The following is a 16,322-nucleotide window of genomic DNA, read 5'->3' on the forward strand; positions in this document are numbered from 1 at the left end:
GTGAGTCTGTCCTTTTCTACCACTTTAGATTATGTCACATCTGGGCTGATGAGTTGAATGTGGCTACAGAAGCTGAGTTTACACAACTGTAATCTGTGAAACGTGAAGGGCAACAAAGCAGATACTACACACTGCACCTAGAAAACACTTTTACAGTTTTTGTTGCAAAATACACAAATTTACAAGTGCAAAAAGGAGCACACGAACACAACGCAGAACGAAAATCAACTAAACAATGCACAGTTTTGCTCATGTCTTTAAAATGCTGCCTCTGACTGGAGACACGGTCTGTATGCAATGATAACTCTCCTTCAGACAAATTAACTTTTTGTTTGTCTGGCTTTTTTGCAGTGCTCTTCACGCTTTTCATGGAAACTGAAGCGAGTAAGACCAAAACCTTCTGTGTACTTTAACATTTTTCTGGCATTGTTTTACTGTGGAACTGGTTTATGAGGAAACCGGACACTTCAGCTTCTTTTGAGTCTTGAATAATGGCCTAAAATAAAAGTTCACTGATCTTCATACTGTACTGTATATGAAAACATGTCACCATGTCAGAATGAATGCTTTAAATAAACAAAGTCATGTAACCGAGCCAACAGGGACCAGCCTATCGTTGGTGTCTGTACATTAACAGTTGTTGAGCAAGTTGAAGTGAGTCTGCTGTTGCATTGTGGGATTGTTTGAGGTTTGTTCCTAACTGTATTTTTTGTGTTTCTATTTCTTGGTTGGCTTCTTTGCTCGATCTACAGATCCATTTGTTTACAGTAAGTAGAAATACTATTATTGGATTTTTATCATCTAAATTGCACAATTAATCATCTCATTTATTTGTATTGTAAATAATACATTTAGAGCAGCATGTATTAACTTGGAAATATCAAATTTAATTATATTTGGATGTTAAGGTTAAGGTTTGTTAAGAGACAACATTCATTTTCAGACTATGAACGTCTACGAATTGGAGGCCTAGTCTGCACCTGCTTGTTGGTGGCAGGAGGAGTCAGCGTTTTACTTTGTAAGTGCTGAAAATCACTTTACTGAAAGTCAATAAGTGACTATGATAAACCTGTGGATAAAAAGTATATAGCTGTAATTTCTCCTAGACTGAAACAACTGACATTTAGTCATCATTACTAGATTTCATAGCAAATAATGACCAAAAGGTTTTGTGCGCATAGTCTTTCTGTAAATCCTATATAAAATTTATCCCATGTGTGTTTAATCTGAGTGGGAATACATTTGTAACTGTGCATTTAAGCGTGCGTACCCTCATTAACACACCTTGCTTTTCCATTTACAGATAAACGATGTCCCAGGAAGAGCAGGTAAGTACATCTGTCTCTTTGAATGCTCACGCTGCCTGTAATAGGCCCTTTTTTATTGTTTCTCTGCTCATATTTCTTTCCAAACCACCACCCCACCCTTCTGTCTTATCTTGTAGACGAGCGGAAGATGAGACCAGCACGATCTAACATCGTGCTGGACAAACCGGTTTCATCCAGGAAGAAGATGAAGAATGGGTGGAGACATTGGCTGTGTGCAGTGCCGAGCTTGCTCAGTGTGTTGACATCATAAGTGAGATGACACTAACAAAGCCCCAGACATGTTCTTATTCAAAATGTATCTGATTTGGATAGATTTCCATCTGTGCTGCCATGAGTCAGAGTAATTCAGTCTGTCTGAAGTTTGATACTAAGTGTAGTTACTGTAGTTTATATTTTATAATGTTTCTGAAACAGTGCAGCATTAAGAACATTATGCAATGTTTAGTCAGTGTTGTGTGTTGTACATTGCATTTGCATGTTAATAAACTGTAGACCTAGATTATCAGTGTGGTCAACCATTTCAAGATTGAAACAATCAGAAAAAACAATCTGTTACAGACCTCTGGTGTGCACAACCTAAATTAAAATATATGTCATTATGCTAAATCAAAATCAGCGTCGTTTTTTTACATACAACATACTACACATAAAGTGGATTTAGTCCATGTCCTAGACAGTCATTTGTCTATTGACATTTCTGTCATGTCCTCTTGTCAGGTTATTATCACTACAGTAGTTTCATGTACTGAATATGACATTAACATGTTATAAAACCATTCATTTCCATGTTTATTATAGTCGTGGTTGAGTTCTGATCATAACGCTTCATTATAGGAGTTCAAAGCACTGCAACTTAAGAAAACACATGGAAACAGGTGTGTTTATCTGCTGCTTCATGTCAGCATGTCATGGTGTTTTTCACACCTTGATGCGTTCAGATTTGTTTATTTATTTATATGTTCCTGTCTATGTGTCCGTTTCAGGGATACCGTAGTTAATTACACTTCTCTTCCTAGTTTGGAAGTTAATACTGTGAGATCAGCCAATTTGACCAACTTGGAGTCTTCGTGCTCGACAAACAAACATTAACGCTTCACTCCTCCTCCCGGCTCCCAGCCTCCTGACTCGGGATCAGTTTCCGCGCCCCGCTTCGCTCCAGTCCTCCGCTCCCCAGCGGCCAAACGGACAGAAAAAACCGACCTGGGATCAGGATTCATCAGGCAAACTGAGGCGTTTGAGACTCAGCCCCTTCCTAAAACCAAGCCAACCTGTGGGACAGTGTAGTGAAGTCAGGGTGTTGGCGCACAGTGTGGAGAAAAGACGCTGCGTCTGAGACCAAACCCAGATCCGTGCGTTTGGAGACATTTCCTCGTTTTGTTTTTTGTCGCTGCTAAATACAACCTGCCACAGGTAAGCGTTGGATCCAGAACTGATATAATTTCACAGAAGATCGTTTTTTTTTCTAAGTGTTGTCATTTTGGGTGTGAAGTTCAAGTCCGCTGGTGCGCATCTTTCCAGTGGGTTTGGTGTTAGGCCAGTTTCAGGGAATGCTTTAATGCTGGTTAACGTAGTGCCTCTCAAACTACTTTTAATGTGAGTTGATCAAAGTTTATCAAATCGACATATTTCCTATTAATAAAATCAAATCAACACGTTTCTTATCCATTGGCCTGTTGCTTTAAATCTCAAACATGTCCCAGTAAAATGAATTTAGAACAGAGTAAAGTGTAGAGGACATTAAAACGCTGGAGTATGCCATAAGCCTGCCACGTTATCAGGCTGACATTTCCTCTCCAGACCAGAGCCAGGACCAGGGACTGGCACTCATCCCCTGGCCATCGTGCGTCTCGGCCCGGGATGGTGTCCTCCGTCACGCCATTTGATCCCAGTGTCTGTTTGTGCTTTTGGTTTTTGTTCAACCCACCAGATAACTGACCAGCAAAGTCCGAAAAACTATTTGCCTCGACTTCTTTCACGTGTTTCAAATAAAGGGCATCAGATATTTGAAATGGGATAATACCAGAGTGGGCATGTAACAAGTGTCACAGGACACTCTCAGCAACAGGACAGCTGAGGATCTCCTGCTGAGGAATTATGGTAGTTTGGTGCTGGTACACACAGTGTATGCTGCGTGTAACAGTGTGTGTGTGTGTGTGTGTGTGTGTGTGTGTGTGTGTGTGAGAGAGAGAGAGAGAGAGAGAGAGAGAGGAAAGGCCAATGGATAAGGCCAGTGGTGATAACAGTTTGCTGCTATGTGGCACAAGGTCAGATTGGGCCAAGGGCAGATCCAGGAGCTGTCAAACAGTTTGTTTCCATTTACTTATAATAACACTGAAAAACCCAAAAGACTGAATCTTCAATATTGTTTAAATTGCTGCAACCTGCAAGAATTGAAGTGTTTCACTTGTTACATTATGGAAATAATGATCAAATGTGAACAATAATCCTTATGTACCTTCAGGACTGTCTCATAGTTTTGATTATTTAATGCTGTTATCATCAAATGATCAGGAATCAGTTTTCTGTTGATCCCTTCTGGAGTAATTCTTTAAGCACTAATGGATAAGAGGTTGTTTTTACACTCTTTACAGAGCCACACTGAGGTGTAGTTATGGCTACAGGTACAATATGTATGGTTAAATATTTCACTTATTAACCGAATGTATAGGCAGCGAATTGAACGAGGTTTAAGGTGACAGAGAAAAAGGGTGAATGAAGGTGGCAACAGACAGAGTTGTCTTTCCGTTCTCAGGTTAGTCAGACATAGCTCTCTGTCCTCACCTCTCCTCACATGACCACAGATCTTAAAAAAGAAAACGAGTGCAAGTGAGGAAAACAGTTGATAGAGACGGTGGCGAAATAGAGCGAGAGCACGCGCTCAGGTGAGACACACTTCCTCCTCACCTTTCCCCACATCGCTCCGGAGGTATACAAACACGATACCTGAAGACACTGATTTTAAACAGGGGTTGTTACTGTGACTTTCAGAGGCCAAACGACCGTCTTTATGTACAACTTATCACACTGTTAGAACAATTTGAGGCAATCACGAGTGTGTGGTAAAATGTGGTAACACAATCGGATTCATGATTTATTCAAAGTCTATTAGAGCTCATATGTATATATGTATAAGATCAATGTTATACAATTATACGATCAAGCTCAGCGTAGGGAAAGTGAGATGAAATGATCCATCCTGGTAATCCACCGATCATGACTGCAATCTGAGGGGCATGAGATCTGTTGCTAGCCGTTCTGTACTAGTATTGTGGTTACCATGTGTGAGTCAAGGCTCTAGTACGCTCCACTCCCTCTCACCCTCCATCTGGCTCTTTGTGTCCCTCCTGATTCCCTTGATTTCCCAATTGCACTCTCCCTCGTCTTCCTGTCGCCTTCCTCTTTCAGGGTTGATTTTTTTTTACTCCTCCTTACTCCTTTTTTTCTCATTTCTTCATTTGTGCCCTCCCTTCATTGATTCCCCACCCTCTGACTGTTCCTTCCTTACTGTCTTGTTCAGTTTAGCTTTTACACTGTCATGGGTTCAACACTTGGATTTGGATTTGTTGAAACTTATCTTTGGTCAGTAACTGTTTCCTGTTATCACACAGTTATTCAGCAGCCACAGAGAGAAAGATGTGTGCTCTTTAATAATTCAGCAATACACTTCATCAATCACACTTCCAGGCATTCGATTCCAGAGGAAAATTGTTTATTGTAGTTGACAAATTCCTGAGTGGACTGGTAACATGAAGGGAGGAACAAGTCAGCTGTGTGTCAGCTGAGATAAAAACTAATTATTCATCGCAGAGTGTAAAGCAGGATCACACTGTGTTGACTGTGTTTAGGCCTCAACATCAGAGACTTTCCTGTGCGCACGTGTGTGTGTGCGTTTTATAAAGGATGTGTTGCGCACTGGATTCCAGTGCTGCTAATTTAGGAATAAAAAAATACCACAGAGAATAGGCAGCTGTCTTTGTAGAGCAGTACAGGAATACACACAAGCACGTGCACGCACACACACACACAGAAGTGTCCAGCATTCAAACAAGCAAGTGGGGGGAGTGTTGGAAAAATAGAAACATGGACTGAATTCAAACATAGTGTGTGCTACACCCCATTACACACACACAGTCATACAGTATGCACACAAAATAGAGGAAGCAGAAACTGACTGTCTGGGATAAATTCACTTTAAGACAAACGGTGTGCACGTACACACACAGTGTGTTCCTCATACATATATGCTGTAAATATAACAACACCAATGAATATGATGTTTGTCCCTGTGATTTGTGGTTTTAGGACAGGGTGTGGGACGCATATGACACTAGGCTGCTGTAATACAACACTTTGCTTCCTATTATTTCAAGGACCATAGAGGCATCTCTATGTGTGTTGTCGCCTATAGAGAGGGAGTAGTAAACACATTGAAAGTCAACTTCTAGCCTTTCTCAGTGTGTCTGCTTTGTGTGTGTGTGTGTGTGTTTTATTCAATAGGTATTCAAATAGTAAAGTAGCTCATGAGTAAACAGGGTCTGTCAGAGGTGTAAAGAGTGATCCACTGTGTAATTTTAATGACAAGTAAAATGCTTTGTTTAAAAATCCACTCCAATAAAAGTAAATGGCAACTCAATTTAAATCGGCTTTGAGTAAACTCAAGTTTACTTTGTCACTATTTTGGCCTGGAACAGTGGTTCCCAATACACCAATACTTTATTTTGAAGTGTATTGGATTCCTGGCACCACGCTTTCATTTTGAAGTACTGTTTCCTGCTATAGAGCAACTTGCGGGCAGCTACTTGACAGAGAACATGAGCTGGATCAGCAACACACTCAGTAGCCTACATCACTGAATATGTTAAACTTGGTTTTCCCTATTTTAACAACAGACACAGGATAGAGGCTCTGACAGGAACTGCAGGAACAGTTTAACAACTAGAGATGACGACAGAGACCGCAGGAGTCGACAACACGTAACCGAGCAATGAGGAAGCTCAGCTCGGCAAGCTGTCATGTGATGTTGCGCTGTTATTAATTTAACATTTAGTGAAATTGCTTTAACCATGTGTTGATTCTGTGTGGGTCTAATGACTAAAGCCACCAGATTTACAGAGGTTTTGTGGCAAACAAAGTTTAATGTTGAAGCAGTCGCCCTTTGGGACTTGAAGTTGAATGTATCTCTTCTGCCTGTTCAACTTCTGTTGCAACTGGGAGTGATCTAAGTTCTTGTGGGTCAACTTTAATCTCCAGTTCACTTCAGTGATATTTCAACTTTACCCCCTGACATGCACAAGCAACTGAATGGTTTGACATGACATCCTGTCATTTTCTAGCTTGTAGTTCATGGAGGCTTTTTTTATTATTATTATTATTATAGCAAAGTTCAATACCTGAAAGTACATACAGTTAATTAAAGTGTAAAGTAACTGTAAAGTATTAAAAAAATACTTTACAGTAAGAAGAATAAATCTAATTATTACTTCCATCTCAGAATGGCAGAGTCACTGACAGGATGCATTGCATTGTTTCATGTCCCTGCATCTTCTTGTGTAACCTCAATGGTGGATAGAAGCAGAGAAGAAAGTGGCATGGGAAAGAGAAGATGAGCAGAGAAAGCCTGCGAATACAGAGTTTTTGTAAGGGAAGCGATAAATGAGTGGAATAGATTTAACAAAAGAAGAAGAGAGGAGACATGTGGAGGAGCACAGACATGTCTAAGTGTGTCATGAAAAAGGGAAGTAGGAGAGGAGAGGCTTAAAGAGAGTAGAGGGGATATGAGAAGAGACTAAGGATGAAGAATGTGAAACAGTGGTTTCAAACAAAACGGTTCTCAAAGCGTTTCACATAAGTGGAAAGGAGTGTCAGACAGAGAGAGACCAAGACAGACTGAAGACAGAAAAGTAGAAAACAGTTCTAAAAGGAGGAAAAAGAGAGATGAAGCGAGAGCTGAAAACAAAAGACAAGGGACAGTCCGAGTCAGGCAGAGGGGTGCGACAGAGCCAGAACAGAAAACTCTTTATCCCTGGACCAGGCCCAGATTAAGAAGTGGCTCCGGAAGATATCTGTACCCAGAGGAAATGAAGCAATGGCTCCTCTGAGGTTCTGTGGCTGTTGATGATTGTATATAAGAAGTTGCATTTACACGTTAGAGCTGAAACAGTCAAGGAATTGATTAGTCGACTGGCCTAGTCGAGTTTGATTATTCATTAATTATTTGTTGCTAACACATGTGTGGTTCAAGAAAAGCAACAAATCAATGTGAGGACAAAAACTACAAATGAATGTTGGTCGCAGCAACAATGAAAATAGAAAGAAAATAGCTTTGTAACTCTTATGTTTTTCATCTTACTTTACTAATCCCTCAAAGTGCTTTGCCTTTGTGCTTTTCTTTTCAGTGGATTGAATACACAACTCCAGCACTCATGTTCTAGCTCCGCCCTGCACTAACATTTGCTTTAGAATATGATCTTCAAACAGGAACAGGGAGGCGCCACTGCTTTTATACTCCATAATCTGTCCTCTCTCCATATGTCCCCTTCTCACTCTTCCCTCTGCCTATACCCTTTCAGCAGGCTCACATTCAGCTTGCCCTCTGTGTCCTCTTCTTCCTCTGCTCTCTGTTTTTCTCCCTCCCGTTTCTGTGTTTGCCCTCCACTTCTTCCTCCTCTCTCCTCCTCGTGTGTCTTTCTCCTGAGGTAAACCTTTCCCTAGTGGTTGTTGGCCTGTTTCCCACCCTCTACATTCCCTCTGCTCCTCCATGGGTAACTGTGGAGAGGCACCGGGAGAGGAGCACTCATCCTGCTCTTCTCTTTCTCCATTTCTGCCAAACTCCAAATACCAACAGCTGAGTGAGGGGACACATTGTTTTATTTAAATCCTCCTAGATTGCGATCGCTGAGTCTTAAAGGTCACCGTTGTTGCCTTTCAGACACTTAAAAATGCTAAACGCTAGATGTACTGTAACATCTTTAAGAAATTAACATGCAGCAGGATTTTCACTTGGTTGGCCTTCAGTTGCTGCGGCTCTCCACACAAAAAGTATTTCACATGAGACCGTTTACAATTACAAGGTTCGAAACAGAGAGGAGTGAAATATCACACTGTACGCTCGGAGTAGAAATGTGCAGTAAGTGGAAAATCACTGCTGGGTTTCCTAAGGTGTGTCTCCACCCAATGCGCATGGTACCTCTGCTGTCGCTGCACCAACATGGCAGCTGACAACAATCAGACAGTGTGTGGGACGTAATTTTATTTGGCAGGAAATCTACTTGTTGATTGAGGATGATGTAAGGAGGATTCTTACAATGTGAGCATCAGTGTCAGGAGATAAGTCTGACTAGAAATCTTTAAGAAAGGTGATCTTATCTTTACTCTTATCTTATTCTTTCCTTATCTCTACTGTAGAGATGAGATCAAAATGGCGTTAAAGACAGAAATAGCTGTGGGGGGACGAGTGCACTTTAATAATATTCACATAGATTTTTCAAAAACATTTAGCAAAAGCAAACGTTTTTAAAAGGTAGAAGCTAAATGGGTAGTAGGAAAATAAAAGGGTAACATTGAAACAAGAACAGATTTGATTGAATCTTTGAAGCTTTTTACGTGGCACGGGTGTAATATATTACCCACAGAGATTCAATTCTCCTGTAAAGGCTCCATTAGAGCACTTTGTACCCTTCATCAACAACAGATCAAGTTTAAGTGTGAAAGAAGAGTGAGAGAGACCACTTTGTCCCTGTTTGAATTTGATCTTTTTTTTTTTATGTGTTCTTCAGACGGTTGATGAGTACGAGTGATGAGTGATGTGTTTGTTTAACTCCTTTTAGTGCCCCCCAGGAAACACAGAAAGCTAAATGGATAGCATCACATCTCTGTTGGCTATGTCGTCCCGTCAGTTTGCAGGACCGTAATCAGCTATCTTACATGCACACACATTTCAAATTGGTCACACTGGGTCCTGGAGATAATGTTATCTACCCCATGTTAATACAACTAGAGCCTAGAGTTGAACGTCAGTCTGCATGTATGCATCAGTCACACAATAAAACTATACAGTTTTAGTAAAATCTCCATTCATTATTCAGGTTGTTGTTAAGATATGTTGGATTAGAAAGCGTCTGAATGGTTTATACTGTTGTTGATATTAGGATATTGTCTTTGTCTCTGCAGGTAAACGACCTCAAGTTTGAAGATGTCAAAAATCTGTGCTTTGGTGTTCATGACACGTAAGTAAAACTCTTCTCAAGAGACAAATATTCTCCATAAAATGACAAGCTTCTTTTTTTTTTAGCAGAAAGCCACTGTAAACACTGATATAATGTTACATCACTAAGAACTTGTGACCTGTTTGTTCCACTTCCTTTTTACAGAGGAAGTTCTCCCTGAATGTCTGTCCTCCATCAGCACATTCTTCAAGTCTCTGTATTTTTTCTTCTAGTTTCTGTTCATGAGACAAAAGGCTTCTGGCTTTTTAAATCGTCCCCTATTACTGTTACAGAAACAAAGTGAGAACAAAAGCGAAATCCCAGTATTTTAAATAAGATGGCAAATGAAGTGTTTGACAATTACAGTGCAGAAAGGAAAAGCTTCATGTTTAAATATATATGTACGTGTGTGTGTGTACAGAATATAATGTCTCGCCATGTATTTCACCATGAAAATGTGTGTTTTTCTTGCAGTTGTGTCTCTGGTGTTTGCAGAAGAACAGAGCGGTGAGTTCACTGACTGTACTAACAACTATGTTTTTGTATCATTTGAGTTGTGTGTTTAATAGGTTTTGTCCCAGAAACACATCATCATCAGACATTTTGGTTTAAAATTGACTGTAATGTTTATTTTAAGTTGAACTGTATCGACCTGACCTTCAGTCATGTCAATGATTAGTGAGAGAATGAAACTAGGCCATTGTGTATGTGTATCTTACTTTTAACTGATGCCATTCATTTCTTTTCATACAGCTGCAGATGATCCATTTAAATTTGGTAATTATTTTTTCATCTTCAATTATTGTTATTTAATAGATGTAAGAGGATATGTGCCACTGGCAGTTAGCGTTATAACTATGATTTCATGACTGAACTGTGCACAAATTCGTATCACTTGCTTCTGTAAATTACTTTTATCTACATGTTCATGTAGGTTTTGTGTACAGTTACACTCTTTTCACATTGTCTTATTTTACTTGATAATTTCTATTATTAAACTAAACCTGATCTCTTTGCGCAGACTACCACAGACTGCGTGTTGGAGGCCTGATTCTCGCTGCCGTCCTCTGCCTCATTGGCATCACCATCCTGCTCAGTAAGATACTAAATTAAATCCACACATGTAGTCAAAAACAGGCTCAAATAAAGAACTACACACAGAAAGCACATTTCTTTCTTTGTTTTCTTTCAGGTGGCCACTGCAGGTGCAAGTTCAACCAGGACAAGAGGTGATTCTTCACACAATTGATTTTTTATCATTACATTTGTGTAATTGTTGTTAAAAATCATACTTATAATTAGTAAAATGACAACATGGCAACATATATTGCCATGTTCCAAATCTAGTGTTGTTTTTATGAACCGCAGTTGTGCACAAGTTTCTATAGAAGAAAATCTTAGAAGTCTGCTTTTACATTTATCTTACTCTCGCCTCTCTTATCCTTGCAGAAGGACAGGAAGCGGTGCACAGCAGATGCTCACCGACCAAGGTAGTGTACTGTATTTTCACCTGGTAGCAAACAACCATCATGTGTCAGATATTCCACTCCCTATCAAAAATCCAATACACAATCTCAAGAAGTGAAACCTAGAAGAGATAAATATAAGTATTAGTTATTCACCAGTTTGACTTCAGTTAACTTTGGCCTATTTCTACTAAAATATGTTTTACCCACAAAGGAAACTAGGTTTTTAGTGATGGTGCACTTTAAATGTCAGCAGAAATGCTCATCACCTCTAAACACAGACACATGACATTAGCTATGAGGGGAATGGCTAAAAAGGTGCAGAAACCTGTACATGCAATAAGCAACTATCAGCTTTGAACACCAAAAAACCGTTGAACCCCTTTTCATCATATTCAATATTCAGGTATTCATGTGCTGATAAGGTTTAATTTTATTCTGCTGTTGGTTCCCCTGTATACATGTGACACATTTTACACATACTGACACAGTATGAAAAGCTCTCATAGTGCTGAGCAGAGACCTTGCTGTTCAACAGGTGGAGTGACTCCGGGTGTCTGGCACAAGAGGGGTGGAAAATGACAGGAGATGGGTGGTGTTAGAGGCGTCTTTACTCCTTTTCTATATAGTGGTGCAGCCATGAAAGACGCTCTTTAGGGTTACGGCAGTCTGTAAGGCAGACTTTATGTTATTAATTTGTAGTGTCCCCTGGTGATTGATGATGTCAGATACTTGGAAAATCAAGCTAGTTTCAGCACCACTGATGGAGAGAGAATACACAGGTGGTCACTATGGAAAAACACAGTGTGTGTGTGTGTGTGTGTGTGTGTGTGTGTGTGTGTGTGTGTGTGTGTGTGTGTGTGTGTGTGTGTGTGTGTGTGCACGGTGCACGCGCGTATGTTTGTAAGCAAGCCAGCAGGAGTCTACAGGGACACATTGCACTGAATTTCCACCTGCATGTGCGCTGAAACACAAACACTTTTTCCACCACTCATCAGAGAATAAGTGATATGGTTTTTATCAAATTTTTCACATACAGAGAATGAGACAAATATGTTTCACTGCTCTTCATGATTAATTTAAACTGCACTACAAAATGTTAATACACACATCTGCCATCAGCCTCTTCTCCAAATGTCCAGGAGCTCCTGTTGTTCTATGCTTTACATCGTATTAAACTACAATTTGAATGCAAATTAGATGTATTGTTTAAATTTAATGTTGGAGGAAAGTAATCTGAAACACTTTCATGGTCAACTTTGCCAATTTTCAACTTACTCCTCATCATCCTCATCATTGATGATGATGAGTCATCTGGAGGAGCAGGTTAACCAGTACAAGCTCCATTGTAGGAGCAACCATCTGATCTTGGAAACTCCTCCAAATTACATCATCAGTTTTCCATCTAGCAGCAGAGGTGTATTTTCATAAATAGAAGCCAGGCAGGGGTTTCATGACTATATACTGTGGTAAAATAACACAGGAATGCAATAAAAATTGGTGAATTTGCCATTTCAAATGATAATAAACTCTACAATTGTCCGAACTTGTACTGTATATTACATTTTTGTTTTAAAAAATATCATGTTTTAAAAAATAAATTGTGTGAAAACTCACCTTCCTATCGTCCTCTGTCTGTAGGTCGTGCCTGCGACTGCTAGATGTCAACCAGAGCACACATTGACTTAGCATGGAGGAGGATCAGAGGGATTTGTGACAGCCAGCAAGACACTTTCGTTTTTTTTACATAGAGAGTTGAGCAGAAAGTAATGTGTGTGTAGCGGCTGTGAGGTGTGATGCCTTCTGCCTCATACCTGCACGACTGACCTTAAGCCTACACCTCCACACTCAGACATACTTACACATGTCCCTTTCATGAAAGTGGTAACGCAAACCTATTACCAAAAAAATCCCATAGTGTCTACATACTGTTGGTTGTGTCAGTGTCTCGCACTACTTCTGTTGTCTGTACTGTATGCGTAAGGTAATCGTTGATATAGATATTAGTCGCTTACTGTGACAAACCTAGTCCACTGTCAAGGCTTGTGTGTCAGATAAATATCCACGTAGTCATGAGTGATTAGAGTGCTGTTTGTTATCATCCGTTCATGTTAATCTGTTAATTCCCATGTATAGCTTTATCGACGAGTGGAGTGGATTTCTCTGTTCAGCGATACAGAAAGAGTGTATCTTGTTTCTATAAAAGAATTGTTGAAACAACTCTGAGTTTTGGGCTTTTCTGTGTACAATTGTGTGTGTGTGTGTGTGTGTGTGTGTGTGTGTGTGTGTGTGTGTGTGTGTGTGTGTGTGTGTGTGTGTGAGTGCAGCAGACAGTTAACTAGTGAACTTTAATTTAATTTAAGCAGCAGTGGGTTTGGGACAAATTGATATTTCAGGATACATTTAGTCAACCTGCAAATCACTGTAAGCCTTTCATCCCAGCCACTAGACGACATGCTGCTGTTGAACGGTGGTACTACACTGTCTTAATTAAACTCTTATGTCATTTTATTTACACTACCAGACAAACATTTGGAGTCTTTTCCTGTTTTTTACTATTAGCTTAGATATTTTGTTTGCTTTGTCTTTAACTTGTATATCACTTTGGAAAAAAGCATCTGCCAAATAACTACATGTCAATGTAATGTATTGCACTATATATACATTAATACCAAATCCGAATAAAAATCATCTCAAAACACGGTAAGTTTAAAACCTTATAGACCTACAACTACACTCCTCTCCAAAAGTATTGGAACAGTGAGACAAATTCCTTTATTTTTGCTGTAGCCTGTTCACACTGCATTTATATTATATATTATATAGAGAACTTGTAAACTAGAGAGATTTCTATGGATGAAAAGCAAAGCATTTGGTAAATCCTGAAGAAGACATTGTGAGGGCAGTAAAGAGAGGCCTTAAAACAACCAGTAATGACATCAGCAACAACCCCCAGAGGGCAGGAGTGAAGGTACAACAATTTACTGTTCGCAGAAGATTTAATGACCAAAAGTACAGAGGCTACACCAGAAGATGTAAACTACTCATTAGCAAGAAGAACAAGAAGGCCAGGCTGGAATATGTCAAGAAGTACAGAAATGAGCCTCAGAAATTCTGGGACAAAGCTCTGAGGAGATAAAGAGGAAGTGATGGAAAAGCTAAAGTTTGGAGAAGAAAGAATCTGCTCACGATCCCAAACGTACAAGTTACAGACCCAATAATCTTCATTGATGATGTAACATATGATGGCAACTGGAAAATGAACTCTACAGAAACCTTTTTCGTATGCCAATTTTAAAAAAAGAAAACCGATTGGGAGATCCTTAATCATGCAGCAAGATAATGACCCAAAGCACACAGCTTAAACAACAAAGAGTTCATCAGGGGCAAGAAGTGGAAGGTTTTACACTGCACAAGTCTCCAGACTTAAACCATGTAGAGCATGAATTGTACCAGCTAAAGAGGAGACTGAAAAATAAACAACAACTGAAAGAGGCTCAGTGAAATCCTGGAAAAGCATCACAAAAGAAGAATGTAAATGTGATGTCAGTGGGTCACGGGCTTGATGCTGTTAGTGCAAGAAAAGGATTTGCAAGTAAATATTAAGTCTTATTGACTTGAATCCATGTTAACTCCACATGTTCCAACACTTTTGGTCATATGATAAATGGTTGGGTTCAAATAAAAGGTCCTTTCTTCTAAGTTGTGTATCAGATCCAGATGTACCACTTATGTATTAACAATAGCCTGGATTGAATAAAGCGCAGGTGACACGGGTTAGGATGACACTGAGGGTCATAATAAAGCAGCAGCACACAGTAAAGATGCTGCAGTAGTCGACGTAGTAGCAGTTTTTGTTGGGGAGGCATACACACAAGTTAAGCCCACTGCAAAAAGTCTTGGTGTTTGGTTTGATAGTAAACTTAACTTCGAGCATCATGTCACAAAGCTTGTCCAGGCATGTTTTTATCATCTTAGAAATATTTCCAAAATACGTTCAATTCTTTCTTTTCATGACACTGAAGTAATCTTACACGCATTTATTTCCTCACGCCTTGATTATTGCAACAGTCTGTTCACCTGTCTCAGCCAGAAATCTATTAATCGGCTCCAGATTGTTCAGAATTCGGCTGCAAGACTCTTAACTAGAAAAAGAAAATACGATCACATCACTCCTGTATTAGCTTCCTTACACTGGCTGCCAGTATGTTTTAGGATTGATTTTAAGATTTTATTAATAACTTTTAAAGCTCTGCATGGCCTTTCCCCCAGCTATTTATCCCAGCTTTTAAAGCCTTATGAGCCTGCACGTAGCCTGAGATCCTCTGGTAGAAATCTTCTGTATGTCCCCGATGTCAGAATGACTACTAGAGGTGACAGAGCCTTTTCAGTTAGAGCCCCTAAACTCTGGAACAGCTTACCCGAGGATATAAGATCAGCTGACTCAGTAACATCTTTCAAAACTCTCCTTAAAACATCCCTCTACCGGCGAGCCTTTTGCGATCTTCTGTAAGCTAAAACAAATCTGTCCTTGGGAGGACTCTCCATTAGATTACAATGTCTTTACGTTGGAACTGGTCTCTCCAAGGACCGATGTGGTAGTTGTTTGTATTATTGTTTTGTTTGTATAACTGTTTCCTGCTCCCCAACCGGTCGAGGCAGATGGCCGTTTAACTTGAGCCTGGTTCTGCTGGAGGTTTCTTCCCTCTAGGGGGAGTTTTTCCTCTCCACTGTTTGCCTAGTGCTTGCTCAAGTTGATCTTGATCTTGCTGGGCTACATGTGCTTCTTGTCTGTCTTGTGAAGCACTTTGTAACATATGTTCAGAAAAGAGCTCTATAAATAAATTTATTATTATTATTATTACAAGGAAGAGAAAGAGCATTAAACATTAACAACATTAAACACGTGTCTACAGGGGGGAGGGAGTGTGTCTAGGGTATGTGACAGGTGTTTTTCAAGTTGACACAGCTGAAACTATGTAGGTCTTTTGTCAGTTCAACTGTAAATTCTGTAACTCTGGTGTAATTTAGGTGAATTCCTGCATTTTTCCAGAGTCAGTCTAATTGACAGCCTTGGTGTTTTTAAAAAGGCTCTGGCGCCACCTAGTGGCCACTGTCTCCATCCTACTCTGTGTTTATACTCATCACATCATTTTTATGCTTTCAACCAACTGAATACTTTGTTTTTTCCGAAGCTATGTATAAATAGAGAGAGATGAGAGGGCGACACTGATGCACTGCATGATGTGTGTAGAGAGGAACATCATTTGATAGTATTTATAAACCATATGTTTCTACTTAAAAAACACACACACACACACACG

General features: G+C 39.8%; 1 protein-coding gene across 1 annotated transcript; it reads left to right on the forward strand.

The window, feature by feature from the left end:
* The first annotated feature begins 2,493 nt into the window (after positions 1 to 2,493).
* LOC113170340 (FXYD domain-containing ion transport regulator 3-like) lies at positions 2,494 to 13,218 on the forward strand. The gene is made up of 8 exons (XM_026372405.1): positions 2,494 to 2,738; positions 9,498 to 9,553; positions 10,007 to 10,039; positions 10,286 to 10,309; positions 10,554 to 10,628; positions 10,725 to 10,761; positions 10,982 to 11,022; positions 12,640 to 13,218. Exons 2-8 carry the CDS (start codon positions 9,520 to 9,522, stop codon positions 12,657 to 12,659), a joined length of 264 nt encoding a protein of 87 aa, XP_026228190.1. The 5' UTR covers positions 2,494 to 2,738; positions 9,498 to 9,519; the 3' UTR covers positions 12,660 to 13,218.
* The last annotated feature ends 3,104 nt before the right edge of the window (positions 13,219 to 16,322 follow it).

Source organism: Anabas testudineus, chromosome 16 (assembly GCF_900324465.2).
Source record: "Anabas testudineus chromosome 16, fAnaTes1.2, whole genome shotgun sequence".
NCBI lineage: Eukaryota > Metazoa > Chordata > Actinopteri > Anabantiformes > Anabantidae > Anabas > Anabas testudineus.